Source organism: Anabrus simplex, chromosome 1 (genome assembly GCF_040414725.1).
Source record: "Anabrus simplex isolate iqAnaSimp1 chromosome 1, ASM4041472v1, whole genome shotgun sequence".
In the NCBI taxonomy this organism is placed as follows: domain Eukaryota; kingdom Metazoa; phylum Arthropoda; class Insecta; order Orthoptera; family Tettigoniidae; genus Anabrus; species Anabrus simplex.
The window spans coordinates 1741019497-1741038678 of NC_090265.1; the positions used below are offsets into that span (position 1 = coordinate 1741019497).

Genomic DNA, 19182 nt, shown 5'->3' on the forward strand with positions numbered 1-19182 from the left:
ACTCAAATAGCACCCCCTCCTGCTCAACTTCTGGTGCAAATTCCACCTATGCCAATAATAAAAAGTGACTAGTGGCATCGGCTGAGTCGACTAATCCATCTTCCCGAGACTCAGCCCCTAGTAAACAGGTTGTAAATGCAGAGAACAATCAGCCTTCAAATTCATCTTTTGAATGCCCTAAAGAATGTCTTAGGATTGCGGCGGATACCCCCGCACCTGTTCCTTTTCTTAAGATTGAGTTAAATAACGAGCCTATAACAGCTCTCTTAGATTCAGGCAGTGTTTGTTCGATTATTTCGGCTGAATGGTATTCTAAATTGAAATCTGTTTGTAAACTACCTGACCATGTCTCAGCTCTTATTCAATATGTTTCGGCTAATTCATCGCCATTAGAAATTCTAGGTTCCGTACTGGTCAAAATTCGTATTTTTAAATTTACATGGAAAATCAAACTGTTTGTGGCTAAGCACTTGTCTTGCCCCATCATATTGGGAGCGGACTTCATTTCTCACACTGGTCTTGTGCTCGATCTCCAGAGTAGGTCGTGCACATTCAAATTTGCGTCCAATTGTAGAATTCCCTTGTTAAAGTGTAATTCTGTATCATGTTCATCTATTTCGCCTACCCAGGATGAGATGTTGTTAGACCTTAGACATCTACCTGAGGAGCAGGCTGATAGTATTCGGAAACTGTGTCAGTCGTTTCCCGAGGTGTTCTCTGATACTCTTGGTGTTACTGACCTTATTGAATACAAAATTGAGGTCACGGATTCGATTCCTGTCCGTTTTCCACCGTATAGGCTATCTCCACCTAAAATGAAGGCTCTGAAAGAAATCATCGATCAGATGTTGAAGGATGGTATTATTAGGCCCTCTAAGTCAGCGTATTCTTCGCCTATTTTTCTAGTCCCGAAACCCCAAGGAGGCTTCAGGCCTGTCATTGATTACAGGGCTCTCAATCGGAAGGTGGTGTTGCAATCTGTGCCCCTTCCCGACCTTCATTCTTGCTTTTCATGGTTTCGTAAGGCCAAGTTCTTCACCATCTTGGACTTGAATCAGGCCTATAATCAAATTCCCCTTGCCGAAGAGTCTAAACATCTTACAGCGTTTGCCATGGACTGGAACTTATACGAATACAACCGCGTGCCTTTCGGGCTCCCCACGGGGGCAGCTGTGCTCACTAGGCTACTAGATAGGGTCTTTTCCGACATCAAATTTGAGTACTTATATCACTACTTGGATGATGTCGTCGTATTTTCCGAGACTTTTGAAGAACATCTAGATCATCTGCGAGAAGTTCTGAATCGCCTTCGTAAGGCTGGGTTAACTGTCAAGTTGTCCAAGGTTGCCTTTGCTAAGCCCTCTATGTCATTCCTAGGGCATATTGTGTCACCCGATGGGGTAGCTGTCGATCATTCTAGAACACAGGCCATCCGTGATTTTAAACCTCCTAAGGACATCAAAGGTATCGCTAGATTCATTGGTATGGTGAATTTCTTCAGGAAGTTTATTCCTAACTTCGCTAATAGAGCGGCGCCCTTAAACCTTCTTCGTAGGAAAGGCATCAAATTCGAGTGGGGACCTTCTCAACAAGCCGCTTTCGAAGATCTTAAATTAGCTCTCTGTAATGCCCATGTACTTGCTATGCCTGATTTCTCGAAGAAATTCATCGTCCAAACGGACGCGTCGTCGTCAGCTGTAGCTGCAGTCCTTCTTCAAGAGACTGAACTAGGGAGGCGTCCCATCGCCTATGCATCTAGGACTCTATCGGCTCAAGAAGCCAAGTATTCCATCTATGAGCTCGAAGGGTTGGCAGTCTTATTCGCCTTAGAAAAGTTCCGTCTCTATCTGGAACATGTCAAATTCGACCTGGAGACAGATAACCAAGCCTTAAGCTGGGTCTTAGGTAGACCGCGTCGTACTGGTCGTATAGCCCGTTGGGCCATCCGTATTTCCGCCTTCCAATTCGATGTCAGGCATATCAGAGGTACCGAAAATGTTGTGGCTGATGGACTCAGCCGTATGTTTTCAAACGAGGTCGAGACCCATGAACCGGTCGACAGTTCATCACCTTCCGAGTCCATACTATCCGAGGTTAATGCCATCCTAACCGATGCTCCCATGCTCTTTAGGGATATCGAGAAATACCAACGTGAAGATCCTACGCTGGCTCCGATAATGGAAACCCTTTCTTCTGGGGAACATGCTGTCCCTTATGTTCTGAGGAATGGTGTTCTATGTTGCCCTTCGAGGCATGATAAGTTGATGAAAGTTGTTGTTCCAGCGGTTCTTGTACCTATGATCTTCAAATACTATCATGAGACCCCATTGGGGGGGCATCTTGGAATCTTTAAAACTCGTGAAAAGATTCGTGAAATGTTCATATGGAAAGGTATGGACGGTGAAATTCGGGAACTCGTAAAAGCTTGTAAATCTTGTTTGATCAGTAAACCCACCATGTCCACTAAAGTAGGCCTTTTGTCTTCTCATCAAGCGTCGCGCCCCATGGAACGCCTGTATATTGATTATGTGGGACCCTTCCCCCAGTCAAAGGGCAATGCCAACAAGTTCATCTTTGTGTGTGTAGATGGTTTTACAAGATTTTCCTGGTTATTTCCGACTAAGCTGGCTACCGCTCAGTCAACCATTACTTGCTTAAATTCTATTTTTGCTTCTTTTGGTCCATGTCAATATATTGTATCTGATAATGCTAAGGCGTTCACATCAAATTTATTTCGTAAATTCTGTTTTGACTTGTCCATCTCTCATGTAACTACTTCTGCTTATTACCCTCAACCATCTCTGGCTGAACGGGTTAACCGTAATCTCAGGTCCGCACTCATTGCCTATCATCATGAAGATCCTTCCAGGTGGGACACGTCCCTGCATTGGATAGCTTTTGCTTTGAATTCGGCGGTTCATGAATCTCACAAGTTTACTCCAGCTTCTTTGATGTTCAAGTTTGTTCCCAACTCGCCGCTCTCTAACCTCTGGTCTTTGAATGACATTCTACCCGAGACAATAGATCCGGATAACATTAAAGATCTTTGGAAGAAGGCTAAAGCCAATCTTAAAGTGTCTCATGAAAAGGTTAGGGAAAGGTATGATCGTGGACGGAGACCCACCACTTTGAAGGTAGGTGACCAGGTTATGGTCAAAAATTTTGTTCCCGCGGGCAAGCTTGCCCCCAGATTTCATGGGCCTTGTATCATTCTCGATTTTCTTACGCCGGTTACCTTATTGCTAAGTAATCCAGCCACCGAGAGGATATTTAGAGTTCACCTGTCCCAGGTGAAACCGGTGTAATTTCTGTGTTAACTTGCTTCATATTATTTTGAAAGGATATGAAGGTTATATTTTTTTTTGAGTTTCACTTTTAAGGCATTCTGCCCCTTCTGTAATATTTTGGTTTTAGATGTAAGCCTTGTGTAAAACCTGCCCCGACCCGTTAAACTGCCATCCTGTTCTTGCCACGGCCATTACCACGCTCCCGTCTCCTGCTCCACCTTACACTGTGGCTTCATAATAGTAAATGCCATGGATATCTACACGCCGCTGGCCCCTCAACCTCTCCACAAGCCTGTACCCTCAAAGAAGATGATAGTCCAACACAATTCTGCCGCCTAGCTTTAATGTTTCAGCGCCCCCGCAGCCGCGCAGCGCCGTGCAGCGACTGGGGAGGGGGATGGGCCCCCTCCTCTCCAGCGAGGACGACATGTGCACGGCGAGCCGGAGCTCTCCTCCCGGCCAAGGCTGATGTGTGGCGCACGACCTGCTACATGCCCGCAGCCTGTATCTGTTCACCGCGGGCGCGGCGTACTTCAACACCTCTGCTCCCCTCATAGTGCGGGCGAGCGGTATCTCAGGGTACTTGAGGGGTCCGAGCGGCCTCCGTTGGACGCAAGCTGCAACGGCCGGTCTGGCCATCCGACTCAATCTACATCAACTACATGGACAGTCACCATAAGCAATAACTACACTTGGGAATTCAACAACAATATTTGGTGGACATTGCAAAATGTTTCTTCACCTTTAAGTATTAAAAGTTTATCTTCAGAAATTCAAATTCTACAAACATAAAGACTTTCATTCACCTGCAACAACAACATTTTGAAACTGAATTAAGAAATCTTGTAAATGCTTCTGCTATCTATCTTCGTATCAACATCATTACTTGGACTTTGTTTCAAACTGATTTCATGTGTCACCCCTGGAGGAACTTTTGGGGGGGGAGGTCTGTACCGGGCGGTACACCTCTACACCGTTTATTTAAAAGTTGCGCCAGTTGAAACTCCTCTTCTGGAGGAAGGTTGAACTTTATCTATTCTATTAATTCTCTACTTTCTCAGAAGATGTCACCACGTGGAAAATTTTGAGTTTTTGAACTGTGTCACTTTTGATGTGTTTTTGTTTCGCTTGAAGTAAGAAGTGTGAACTTTCTCTTCTAGAGGACACTACTGAAGATCAACAATAGCGCACCCTAGTGCGGAGTCAAAGAACTATTTTGTTGGAGAAATTTTTATTTCAAAAGTTTGTTTCTTGTTAAATTTCTTTCTGTTATTGTTTAAGTTGGCTGTATACCCCTCTTTTTCCCCTTGTTTTAGATTTATCCAATCCCGAATTTCTTTTAGTAATTTCTGACCAATCTGGTGTATCTTCCCCCAACTTGTATCTGTTGCGGGGTCCTATCCAATAAAAACATTGTGGGCGGGTGTTTTCATTCCCCTAACGCCTAGAAACTTCCGCGAGAGTATTTAAACTGCTGATTTTGGGGTCTCCGGGCCACTTCTGTTCCATCTTTCAGTGTATTAAGTACATAGCAGGAGGCGGGAAGCGCCTCTTTCTTCTTCAGCCGTTCAACACCAGGTAATGGCCTATTAATAACTTCCTTTCTTGCTAGGTCGGCAGTTTAACACTCGCGGCGGGTTCGAAGCATTTCCATCATGTAACCTTCTCCTAAAATGTAATTACTCTTTTCATCTTTTTCTTGTAAAGCTACATATTGGGATAGAGAGTGCTAACCCTCTCGAGCTCCCACTCACATTTGTTTTGAGGTGAACTTATTTTCTCAAACTATTCTTCGTTTATGTAATGTAAAGTGTTCTTCTCTAAGTCACCTCTGTAGTATGGGATTAGCCCTTGCGTTAGTGGCCCAGAGCCAGATTAGGTTTTAAAAACAAAGTGTATTAGGAGTGCAAGTTCGCCTCCTCTCAAATTGTTATTTTAGAGGTCATGTAATCAACCTTCTTTTCATGTAATAGACCTCCGTAGGTTGGGTATTTTACCCCTGTGAATACGTCCTTAGAGGACAGCTTGAAGGTAGAGTTTGGTGTGGCCTTGTGATAGGCTTACAATTTTGAGAGCGGATCGCTCTTTGAAATTTGTTTCTGTATGCCTCGTGCAGGCTTTATGTGTAATGTTTGGAGCCAGTGCTCCTGGGCATGAATGGGGTTTTCTGCCCCTTGGCTAAAATTTTTTTTGGAGTAAGGCGGGGCTGATTGCCCAAGAGTTATGAAGTAAGGGCACTGAGCCCGAATCCAGTAATATTGTACCTACATTTTTGCTACTCTGTACCTGTTATGATTGTTATCTCTTGTTTTTGAAAAGAAAATATAACCTAGTTAAATTTTAAATTAATTTTACATTGCACGTTAATTTCGTAGCTTGAAACCCATTCACACCCGCACCTTCTTTCACCTCTACCTACCACGGATATCTCCGTAACAGTATTATTTATGTATTGAACACAATACGCTGAAAGTATATTTTAAGTACAATATGGTTGTGAAGAAATGAATAATGCCGGGCTGGTTGAGGCGCTGGCCTTCTGACCCCAACTTGGCAGGTTCGATCCTGGCAAAGTCCGGTGGTATTTGAAGGTGCTCAAAATATGTAATACTACTACTGCTATTAAAAAGATTTAATTCCTCCCCTCAAGGAAGAGGCGGGCCTTTTAGACGGTAACGCCGTCTCTCAGGCCGGGAGATTTGTTACTGTGAAGCAGATGCACGGAGAAGTTGAGGGGGTTGGCGGCCGTGGCCTATACTAGGAACTGTCCTGGCATTTGCCTTTGTGCACAAGAACGGAAAACCACAGAAAACCATTCTCAGGACAGCCAACAGTTGGGGCCAGCCGTGAGGTCCAGCCCTGTCCAGTCTCCCGAACGCAGAGGCATAGAGCCCTAGCAGAGCTGTGGCCACCCCTCCTTTGCTCGGTTGACCGGTTAGAGTGCAGATCTAGTGGACCATGGACCAGCCATGGCCACTTGAGGGTCGAGGCCCTCTCTGCATCTACCAACGTCAAAATACGTCAGCCCTGGTCCATTGGTTGACACACCAAAATCACATTAGGAGGGAAAAACATGGCTCTTATATCTTGATCAGCAAAAATCATTTGGCAATTAAAACGCAAGAAAAATTAGTGCTCATCAAGTTGTCGAGTTATATGAAATGTCAAGTTATCAGAATGTACAGATAAGAAAGGATTTCCACCCTATCAATACTGTTTATTGTCAGAATTAGCTTACAGTACCGGTTTCGACCCTAATTGGTCATCATCAGCTGACATAAATACCTTTACATTTGTATCAAACAATAATTGACATTACCCTGTCTAAAGGAGGATGCCATAAGGAAACACCGTATCTGATTGTGTCCAAATTGGGCATGTTGAGTGTGAGTTAGTTGTGTGTTATGATTTGACTTTCAGGTACATAGGTATAACGCTATCTTCTTCAGGACTAGAAATTTGACTGTAAAATCTATCCTAAGCTTAAATCTAAGTTATATACACAAATACAATAAACACATTCAAATGCACAGAACATAATTATTAAAATACATTAAAATAATGAGTATAAAACATTTCATGGACTTGATAGTGCGTGTCTAGAGTATATCTTCATTCCCGTCTTTAGAGTCCAACTATGGAATCTATAAAGACGGGAATGAAGATATACTCTAGACACGCACTATCAAGTCCATGAAATGTTTTATACTCATTATTTTAATGTATTTTAATAATTATGTTCTGTGCATTTGAATGTGTTTATTGTATTTGTGAATATAACTTAGATTTAAGCTTAGGATAGATTTTACAGTCAAATTTCTAGTCCTGAAGAAGATAGCTTTATACCCATGTACCTGAAAGTCAAATCATAACACATAACTAACTCACACTCAACACGCTCAATTTGGACACAATCAGATATGGTGTTTCCTTACAAAATCCTCCTTTAGGCAGGGTAATGTCATTTATTGTTTGATACATATGTAAAGGTATTTATGTTCAGCTGATGATGACTAATTAGGGTCAAAACTGGTACTGTAAGCTAATTCTTACAATAAACAGTATTGATAGGGTGGAAATCCTTTCTAATCTGTACACGTGTAATCTGTCAATACAGAAATGAAACTCCTAAATGAAGTGTTATCAGAAGTCGAGTTAGCAGGATTCTACTGTATATATAATTTATATGTATATAACCTTAATGTGCAGATAAGATTTAAAAAATTAGCATCTTTTTATCTTCAAATTACATTGGTCATTCAAATTATTGTACTCACTGCTTGGAGATGCTTTGTTAAAATGTATCTGTTTAATGAGTCCTCTCTCCCGCATCTTCTCTGTAATGGACACAATGTCCATCTGCTTTCGTGTTGTGTTCCTGGGTATATCGTTGAGCAGAGAAATCTCTAGTGACCAGCAAGCCATCTCCATCACGTATATATTTTGCACTTCAGTCAAATCAACATTTTCTCGTCATACAAGACTGATGAGACTTCTTTCCACCGCAGTCAGGTCAAGTTTATCTTGCTCGCTCATCATGATCCCAGGTATTGGAAGCAAACAGTCTTCTTCAGATCATCGCTGTTTGTTGAAAATATTGAAGAAAAAGCTAGATAAACAATTAACAGTTATAAATAAATGTTAATATTAGGTATTGATAGGGAATCTGCCACCTGAGCAACCGCCCTAAATGCAGATCACTGATTGATTGTAATCCACTAGAGCTTGTTCTGGAAATGGTTTCCTTTCCAGGCATTCCACTTTTGCAATGTTTAGGTGGATAAGCTGCGATACACTATTCTAACTTGAATTTGTAGACTATGATGCTCACAAGTTCCACACTAGCTATATGAATGGTACATAGGGAACCTTTTACAGCATACTGTATTTATACCGTATGGCTATAATTCTATGCCTGCATTTGTAATTCACACAGCTTACCAATGACGTATCAGAAATAGTACTTAATAGAACAGTAAAGCAAATTCTAGACTACTTACATCTGGGCGAGGACTCCACAGACGGACTACAGGGTCAATTCCACTAGTGGCCAGCAAACAATAGGAAGGATGAGGTTGCAAGCAATTTACTATGGAATCATCTCCACGTAGTACACGTTTGATATTAGTAGTCCGTCGATCCCAAATGAAGAAAGAGCCGTCATCAGAACCAGCCACAATGTACTGACCTTGACTGAAAAAGAAAAATGAAACAAAGTTGAAGAGTACCATAGGAATGGTCATATGCAGGTATAACAACAATAGTAACTTTAAATGTCTAATCATACTTTAAATACAGGATAATCACATCAAACAGACAATTCATTTTATATATTCTGTAGGCCTATATATGGACGTCATCTTAGGGATGGGTCATTTATACTGAATGAACTGACCCAAACATTGGGCGTGGTCAGTACTTGGATGGGTGATGAGAGGTAGAAGGTCTGCCTCATATCTCAAATTTGCAGTTTCAATCCCAGCCAAGTTAGCCGACTTTTAAAGGTCAGGAAAAAAATATAGCCAAGTCATACTGTAATTGTTGGCATGTCAAAGATTCTGCACTTGCCAGCTACATTTAACTTAGCTGAGGAACCGTCCAGTCCAGTTGAATTTTGCTTTGCTGCTAAACAGTAAAACTGAAATCCTCAAACTGGTTTACAGGCCTTCTAGATGGAAGCACTTTAGAATGCCTGCAACCTGGTAGCTGAGGCCATTGTTGTTGTTAATTTTTTGCCATGGATTAAACTGGACTGACTTGGCTGTAGCAGGAAGTCATGTTGTATGTACACTATCTTACACCTAACTTAACCCTTGTAAAACCTTCAATTACCGTATTTACGTGAATAATCCCCGCTACCGAATAATCCCCGCATCCGAACTTAAGGAAGGCTGATTATGAAAAAAAAAAAGCCAACATTGATGCAAATAAAACCTGCACTCAATTTCGTGCCTAAATTTTTAAAAAATGTGCGGGTATTATTCGCGTAAATACGGTATTATGTTTAATATATTGTAATTATCTTTGATTTAAAGCTAAGTGCGACTAACACATAATTTCCCTGTAAATATGTATTGTAAATTTGTATAACCTCAAAATCTGTTCAGTCGAAAGCTGAAGAAACTCTGTAGTATTTGTATATTGGGTATGAACTACTATCATTGTGATACATGTGGAGATTTCTGGTAGTTTACCATGGTGATTTATTATCCAGATATGTGTGGAAGTTTTTGGAATTGTGTAGATTTCTTCTTTATGGTTTTTATTATTGTAGTTGAATAATCGAATTTAATCTACACTGGAGTACTCCGATTGACTGGCCGATCGATCCATTGTCTCTTGTATGTTCAGGTGTGCTCCATTTAGAGTGTTGCAAGAACATTTCCGGAAGTTGGAGATTTCTAAATGATCTGTCGAACGATATATACATCGAGCTGATGGCCGAAAGGCTGGGTAGTTAGTCTTGCCTTGTGATAGTGAAGTGAATAAACAGTGTGAGGAATTGTAATCGACTGTAAATTGTTTCTCTTAACAGTCCTGCAGTGTTGTTTATAATAATGTAGTTGTTGAGTGATCTAAATGGGAACTGTGTGTTGTTAAGGAATAGACTCGGTGACAATAAAGTGATTTTCCAATCTAGAAGTGAAAGTATCTCATGTGATATTCATTTACACCAAATAAAATCGCACTGAGAATGATAGTCACCCATCATAGATTAAATTAATATATAATCACATAGGTACAGTACATTTATACATAATGTATACACTTGGGCTAGGGCTTCATTGACTTTCAACATTGCCTCTCACTAATCATTACATCCTTATGCTAAGAAGACATTTGATGAAGACAAGAACTCATGCCTACAAACTTCCTCAGTGTGTGGCAGGTATTTAGGAGAACAATCTTTTGAAGTTTTATATAAGTGAGTGGATGTATTAATTGTGGCTAGTGAACTGTGCAGAATCTTCAGAAATTCAGTGCATGATAAACAAATGGAAGGGTTGTTATAGACTGAAGTTCCACATGTGTCGTATTTCTACTGCCAGTTCTGTGTACTTTAGCATTTTTATTGTTACTGTTTCATAATTGCAAATGTTTGGACAGTCAATCTATATGTGATATGTATATTAACAAATATGACAACTGGTCTGTTGTTACAGATGGTGACATCCATTATAATATTTCCGTCTCACTGGAGCTTGTAACATTGAGTTTCCTAGCACAGCTTCTAGTGTGTATTTTCAATAGCTAGAGGATGATGGAAGAAATTTACACTTAGGGCAAGTTTCTGGGGGATGAATTTTCCTATTTGGTCGTATTCACATTTGTAGTCTGAATTCACTGGACATAATGTGTTGAATGCTTTATATTTTACCTGGAGCTAGGAATCAGTTATCTGATGAAACAGTTGAATCCTTAAAAATAAATTTCTGGTAGCCGCGAGTGGCTATAACCTGGACTCAAATGGCAAAGACAAAAGCCTTCAGTCTATGGGAAAAGAGTAGAGCAGGTCTGTCATGTGTTATGCCCATTGCTCACGGTAAAATGTTTCGTAAAATTTGTTGGAAACAAGTTGTGTTGCTCACGGTAAAATTATTTTATAAAATCCGTGGAAGCATCAGGATGGCCATCTATGAACTCACTTCTGAACTAAGGTTTGTCTGTGCTGCCATCTATCGATAAAATTTTAAACCAAGAATCAGCTGTTCAACTTACAGTATGTTTGAGAGTATGGCTCCAACAAACAAAGGAAAACTTGCTGCTTTAGCTGCAAATTTATGTTGTACAGTGGTTGAATGGAAGAAAAGAAATGCTAGAAAATGCTGGACTCAGGATTGGATCAAAAGAAGATAAGAAGGTGGAGGATTGCTGTCCTTGGTCGAAAATTAGTTGAGGTTAGAAGAACAGCATTCATATTGGAATTCGCGATTGTGTTTTCTGTCTCTCTTCTTGCATTTTTGTTGTGATAAAGTGGCGTTTTAACTTCATACAAACAAGGATATTTCTGGTATTCGTCCAGTAAAACACTAACAGCATCTTTAGTCCACCCGAATTCTGCCATTTTAGAAAGAACAAAGAAGTGTTTGTTTACATTCGAGCTTCACAATCTCCTCACGACGTAGCGCCAGCGTCATCATGATGTCAGCTTTGCTGATTGGTTCGTTTCGTAAAATTAATTTTACGGAATAGAACATATCCTATTTTATGAAAAGTTTTATCAAAGGTTTTATAAAACTTGAATTTGACCGTGAGCAACAGGCATTACACATCCTTGTCGATATGGGGCTCATTCAGCTAATAAGGATACATGCCATGAAGAGCTCTTTGTTTCTACCCTGTGATGATTCTGGTGGTGATAAGTTGAGTGCTGTATACAGCATAAGCCTGATTTTGCATAAACCCACATTTAATGCAAGGAATTTCAAGCACCAAAAATTATTCTATATGAACAATGTAATTTTATATTCAATTTAGTATAATTTGCAATAAGGTAGAACACACATATAGAGTGAAGAAATGTTGAAATTATTATTTATTTATTTATTTTTGTTATGGTTATGTAACATTAATAACCTATCACAAAGACATCATGAGCTTTCTAAGGATAAATGAAGCCTGAAGTGGAATTTGCCGAGCGCAGGCATTTAGCAGTAAAGTGAGATGTCAAGCTCATGTATACATCCAACCTTTGCCGAAAGTGGCTGTTGCGTACACCACAGTTCTTGAAGAGAGACCATCATGGACAGAACAAAGCAAAAGACTGATGATGATACACCATTCCAACAAACACGCTGCTCGCTTGCACGTGTGCATAGGATCAGCACGATATTCTAATATCGATACTCAATTCACAAAAAATATGGATACTCTGTTAATATAGGAGATATATATATATATTTATATATATATAGTACCAGGAAAGCCTAGGTCCTGGCCCATATCAATCGAAAAAAATGTTATTCCAGCATAAAATATCCGTCCGACGTACGAACAACTGAGCAAAGGAATGTTCCAGCATGTGCCAGACTCCACGAGTGCACTAGGCGAAGTCAAGTGACGTCACCTGTTGCTCGAAGCTCACCTCCCCTAGAGATATTTCTCGAAAAGAATTTTCTTTTCGCAAGCTTTTCAATGCCTTAATCAATTTCAACGGGACAAACACTGAATTGTAGCGGATGTCATAAAAGTTAATCCCTGTGAATTTCGAATTAATCTATCCCATGGTTGTTGAGTTATAATAATTTAAAGTCTAAGAACATTATGCACTCATGGTCACATGACCAAGAGAACCACCCCTCCCAGCGCCGGTATATATGTCAAGGCTAACAAGCAGAGCAGCGCAGTACAAGGACGAGTACACAGGTGTGTGTCTGAGTGAGACAGAGGGGAGACCGACCCTCGTACAGTATGTCCGCGCAGTCACGGTGAAAGTACTTGCCGTCGCGTTTCTGGAATACGAAGTTATATCGCCGACAAAATTATAAAAGACGTCGCACTGTATTTAGTATATCGCGTCGCGACTACGGTCTAATTCTAAAGACATTTGAGAACATAATACGAGTGAAACTATTGAAGTGCAAATACCAAATATTTAACGTTCACAGAGTATATCATTACGTGTAGACTTAGTTTACTTCACATAATGCTGAACCTCTACAATGAACAGAAACTAATGTGTAAAATTACCAGAACTCATTTCTTTTCGAGTATTGAACTATGTTTCTTTATTCACGTAGCGTTCATGCCATATTAGTATACGACTTACAGTAGTAAACTGGGTGAATACTAAGAACTTTTTCTGAGGTAATATAATGTTATAATAACCAGATAATCAGAAAATAATCCTTAGTGAATTAATGACCGTATTCAAAGACTGTGATTATAGACTGTGATTTGCCTCTTTTTCAAGTGTGAACTGTGTAATTATGGACATTCTCAATAACGACTTTAAATAGTATTTCATACAGAAAGGACTGTGATTATTCATTTAACGCCTTAAAGTTCAATTACGCCATAAACCGTGTTCGACAGTAAATGACAGTGTCAGTGATAACTACTCGCACTAAGTGAATTTTCCGTGTGCAAAAAATCACCTTAACGAGCTGCAATTCTACACGATCCAGTTCCAGCTATCAACACCTCATCGAGGGACGTCAATATGGTGTGTTAAAGGAACATCGCCAATCCTGATTCTCCACGGAACATTCCAGACGTCCGTCTTTCAACATTTGTAGCAACATTTCTTTCATTAAGTGAGTAGTAACAAACTGACTAAAATTTTCTCATTAATTTTGAACAGTGGAAACTTCAGTGCAGCGTGTGAACAAATATTTCAGAGTTCTCATAATTTCTCAGTTCATCTTTTGTGATTAATTTAATTTTCAAATTTAATTTTCATATCTCATAGAAGAACTTTAGGCTTTTCAAGTGTGTTATACATCAAGGTTTACAAACTGAAAAACTGAAAAACTCTCAACAGAAATTTAAATTCTCATGTCAATTTGCAATTACAAGTGTGTGCTCAATATTTAGAAAGACTTTAGGTGGAAATCTAATACCTCGTATTCTCACATATGAAAGACTTTGGAACCAGTGATATTCATTTAATTTTCATGAACAGAATTCAGGAAGATTACATTCAAACTTTTAGTTTCAATGTCAGATTTGAGTCCAATAATCATATTGCAGGGTGAAGAATCAATAAATTGTTTTAAAAAAAAAAAAATTTATAACCATCTATTATTCGCTCTGCGAGTCTACCCTACTCTGTATCGGCTCCAAAACCAAGTTCCACTCCCTGAGGTCCTACTCATGCCCTCTACCCAAAAACTTTTCCTGGTACAATATATATATATATATAGTTTCTGTTAGGCACGTAAATGAGCGAATGATGTGGGTAGATTTGTCAGTGGGAGGAATTAAGACAAGAAACTGTGTCCGTGTATTCACCATGTAAGGGTGCAGATGAGGATGAAGTTGACAATTTTATGAAGCATTGAGTGACATCGTGGTCAGGGTCAACAGCAAGGATAGAATAGTGCTAATGGGCGATTTCAATGTGACAGTTGGGAATAGAACTGAAGGATACGAAAGGGTGATTGGTAAATGTGGGGAAGATATGGTAGCTAATGGGAATGGGAAGCGTTTGCTGGACTTCTGTGCTAGTATGGGTTTAGTTGTTACGAATACATTCTTCAAGCATAAGGCTATTCACCGCTACACATGGGAGGCTAGGGGTACCAGATCCATAATAGACTACATCTTAACAGACTTTAAATTCAGGAAATCTGTTAGGAATGTAAGAGTTTTTCGGGGATTTTTCGATGATACAGACCACTATCTGATCTGTAGTGAACTAAGTATCTCTAGGCCTAGGGTAGAGAAAGTGAAATCTGTCTGCAAACGAATAAGGGTAGAAAATCTCCAGGATGAGGAAATTAGAAGTACATGGATATGATTAGTGAGAAGTTTCGAACAGTAGACAGTAAGCAGGTTCAGGATATAGAAAGTGAATGGGTGGCATACAGGGATGCTGTAGTAGAAACAGCAAGGGAATGCCTAGGAACAACTGTGTGTAAAGATGGGAAAAGGCAAACATCTTGGTGGAATGATGAAGTGAGAGCAGCCTGTAAACGTAAAAAGAAGGCTTATCAGAAATGGCTCCAAACAAGGGCCGAGGCAGACAGGGAGTTGTATGTAGATGAAAGAAACAGAGCGAAACAAATAGTTGTTGAATCTAAAAAGAAGTCATGGGAAGATTTTGGTAATAACCTGGAAAGGCTAGGTCAAGCAGCAGGGAAACCTTTCTGGACAGTAATAAAAAATCTTAGGAAGGGTGGGAAAAAGGAAATGAACAGTATTTTGAGTAATTCAGGTGAACTCATAATAGACCCCAGGGAATCACTGGAGAGGTGGAGGGAATATTTTGAACATCTTCTCAATGTAAAAGGAAATCATCATGGTGGTGTTGCAAACAGCCAAGCTCATGGGGAGGAGGAAAATGATGTTGGTGAAATTATGCTTGAGGAAGTGGAAAGGATAGTAAATAAACTCCATTGTCATAAGGCAGCAGGAATAGATGAAATTAGACCTGAAATGGTGAAGTATAGTAGGAAGGCAGGGATGAAATGGCTTCATAGAGTAATAAAATTAGCGTGGAGTGTTGGTAAGGTACCTTCAGATTGGACAAAAGCAGTAATTGCACCTATCTACAAGCAAGGAAACAGGAAGGATTGCAACAACTATCGAGGTATCTCATTGATTAGTATACCAGGGAAAGTATTCACTGGCATCTTGGAAGGGAGGGTGCGATCAGTCGTTGAGAGGAAGTTGGATGAAAACCAGTGTGGTTTCAGACCACAGAGAGGCTGTCAGGATCAGATTTTCAGTATGCGCCAGGTAATTGAAAAATGCTACGAGAGGAATAGGCAGTTGTGTTTATGTTTCGTAGATCTAGAGAAAGCATATGACAGGGTACCGAGGGAAAAGATGTTTGCCATACTGGGGGACTATGGAATTAATGGTAGATTATTAAAAACAATCAAAGGCATTTATGTTAACAATTGGGCTTCAGTGAGAATTGATGCTAGAATGAGTTCTTGGTTCAGGGTACTTACAGGAGTTAGAAAAGGCTGTAATCTTTCACCTTTGCTGTTCATAGTTTACATGGATCATCTGCTGAAAGGTATAAAATGGCAGGGAGGGATTCAGTTAGGTGGAAATGTAGTAAGCAGTTTGGCCTATGCTGACGACTTGGTCTTAATGGCAGACTGTGCCGAAAGCCTGCAGTCTAATATCTTGGAACTTGAAAATAGGTGCAATGAGTATGGTATGAAAATTAGCCTCTCGAAGACTAAATTGATGTCAGTAGGTAAGAAATTCAACAGAATTGAATGTCAGATTGGTGATACAAAGGTAGAACAGGTCGATAATTTCAAGTATTTAGGTTGTGTGTTCTCCCAGGATGGTAATATAGTAAGTGAGATTGAATCAAGGTGTAGTAAAGCTAATGCAGTGAGCTCGCAGTTGCGATCAGCAGTATTCTGTAAGAAGGAAGTCAGCTCCCAGACGAAACTATCTTTACATCAGTCCGTTTTCAGACCAACTTTGCTTTACGGGAGCGAAAGCTGGGTGGACTCAGGATATCTTATTTGTAAGTTAGAAGTAACAGACATGAAAGTAGCAAGAATGATTGCAGGTACAAACAGGTGGGAACAATGGCAGGAGGGTACTCGAAATGAGGAGATAAAGGCTAATTTAGGAATGAACTCGATGGATGAAGCTGTACGCATAAACCGGCTTCGGTGGTGGGATCATGTGAGACGAATGGAGGAGGATAGGTTACCTAGGAGAATAATGGACTCTGTTATGGAGGGTAAGAGAAGTAGAGGGAGACCAAGACGACTATGGTTAGACTCGGTTTCTAATGATTTAAATATAAGAGGTATAGAACTAAATGAGGCCACAACACTAGTTGCAAATCGAGGATTGTGGCGACGTTTAGTAAATTCTCAGAGGCTTGCAGACTGAACGCTGAAAGGCATAACAGACTATAATGATAATGTATGTATGTATGTAGAGAGAGAGGGAGAGAGCACAATTGGTTTATTAAAGACATAATAAATCGTCCATCCTCCCATGAGGGTAACAATCAGGTTTCAATTTCAATTATATTTAAAAACATCAAAAAGTGGAAAATTGTTAATGCTGTTATTGTCAACTATTTCCAGCAGGGGGAAGAATTTTTTTTTTTTTGCTAGGGGCTTTACGTCGCACCGACACAGATAGGTCTTATGGTGACGAGGGAAGAATATTAATCACGTTCTCAGATATAGATGGAAATGAATGATTTGTAAAGTCTTTTGGAATCTGTATTATTATTTGTTCTATTTCACAGAATGGAACTTTTAAATATTGTAGTAGCATTTGATATTGGCAGTAATGTGAAAACCGAACAATATTTTCAAGTCCATGATGTTCTTTGTTGATAGTCGTAAAAAATCTAAATTCACATCTCCACTATTTTGTCCTGTATGATAAAAATGTCGGATATAAATGACTGAAAATTAATTTTCTATTATTACTGTTCTGTACACTTTTCAGATACAATTAATATTCTTGGAAATATTTGGAAGTTAAAACTGTATAAAACATAAAAGATCAGAAATTATATTTTAGACGACTTGTATCATGTACCCTTTCCCATGGAGCTAACATGAATGGAAAAAAAAATATGACATTTCTTGTTTTAGCCACCTTAATATTGCTACACAACTGCATACTACTCAAATAATATATATATTTGTGTACATGTTGGCTATTTCCTTTCTTCCTTCCTTGTTCATTTTGCATCATGGCTGATGCGTTGTGACTGTTTTAATTTAGCCAACAAGCTGATGAACCATACTCTGCCATTCTTCTCTATCCAAAGCCTTTAGTGTGGTTACTCAGAGAGAACTCTGGAAGGCACCATTCATCATGTTGATCCATTGTGTTGTCACTCCTCCTTAAGGTCTGGTTCTTTGGACTTCGCCCTCAACAATCAACCTTCAAAGACTACCTTCTCAGCACATTATATGACCAAATTAGCACATGATCCACTGAGAGATCTAGCACGACAGACAAACTTTTATCTGAAGTTGGTTCAGAATCGACATGTTTATGCAACGAGCTTTCCAAGGAATCCTCAATATTTCCCTCCAGCACCACATTTCAAAACTTTCTATCAGCACACGATCACATTGTAGAATGGTCCACATCTCTGTGTCATACAAAAGAGGACTAGAGGTTCAACCAGCTTCCTTGTTTTGTATTGATGGTGATGTTATCATCTTTCCAAATCCTCCGCAGACCTATCTTGTTATTTCGATCCTTCATTTTATTTCATCTTTGGAACCACCAGAACTGGACAATATGGAGCCTAGATGTACGTATTGATTTACAACTTCACATCCTCCAATCTACTGGATATGTGGACTATTGTCATTCTTATGATCAACAATCATGACCTTGGCTTTCTGTCAATTTAGAAGTAATCCAATTTCTAAACTTGCTTCTTCCACTCTCTTGATCAGCTCTGCCAACTCCTCTTCACATGCTGCAGATTCCCTGTTTTATTACTCAGAAACTAACGGACAGAGCTTACTGAGATGTATCCAACAAGCTGAAGTCAGGTGCACAAGTCGGTAAATTAGAACCCTGGTACGCCAGGCTGAGTGGCTCAAACGGTTAAGGCGCTGGCCTTCCGACCCCAACTTGGCAGGTTTGATCCTGGCTCAGTCCTGTGGTATTTGAAGGTGCTCAAATACGTCAGCCTCGTGTCGGTAGATTTACTGCCACGTAAAAGAACTTCTGCGGGACTAAATGCTGGCACCTCGGCGTCTCCGAAAACCGTAAAAGAGTAGTTAGTGGGACGTAAAACAAATAACATTAAATAGAACCCTGGTACAGTGTCCATTTTGTTTGCCAAGTTTCCGCCAAGGAGTTCCAGGCCTGTCTACTGGAAGTGTGACTCCGTTACTCTCACAGGTCCGAAGCTTGCTTAAAATATTGTGAGCTTGGTGATTTATATACAGTAGAATGCTATCCTACTTATTATTATTAACGTTAGCCACATTGGATCACTTAAGTCTTCCATGTACACTTTTTCTTTGAAGGTTGTACTGTTTGATTTTTCTTATCTGCTCAGTACTTCTTCATTCATTCTGATCGCAGTGTTCTTAATTCGCCTGAAATCTGTACAGGCCTTCTGTGCATCATTTCAGTTGAAAATTTGTGGTAATTTTATTCTTGTTCTCTGCATCTGTAATTTTGAGTCCAACTGTTCTGAGATCCTCTTGAAATTTTTGACCCAATGCTGCCCTCCTGTCTTCTTTCCCAGATTTCTCATCAC

General features: G+C 39.9%; 1 protein-coding gene across 1 annotated transcript in view; it reads right to left on the bottom strand.

Moving 5' to 3' along the window:
* adp (adipose) overlaps positions 1-19182 on the bottom strand; it is a 177993-nt gene that overhangs the window by 24301 nt on the left and 134510 nt on the right. Inside the window, exon 14 of the mRNA XM_067138475.2 lies at positions 8288-8480. Coding sequence (XP_066994576.2) covers positions 8288-8480 — 193 coding nt within the window. The remainder of the gene's footprint in view (positions 1-8287; positions 8481-19182) is intronic.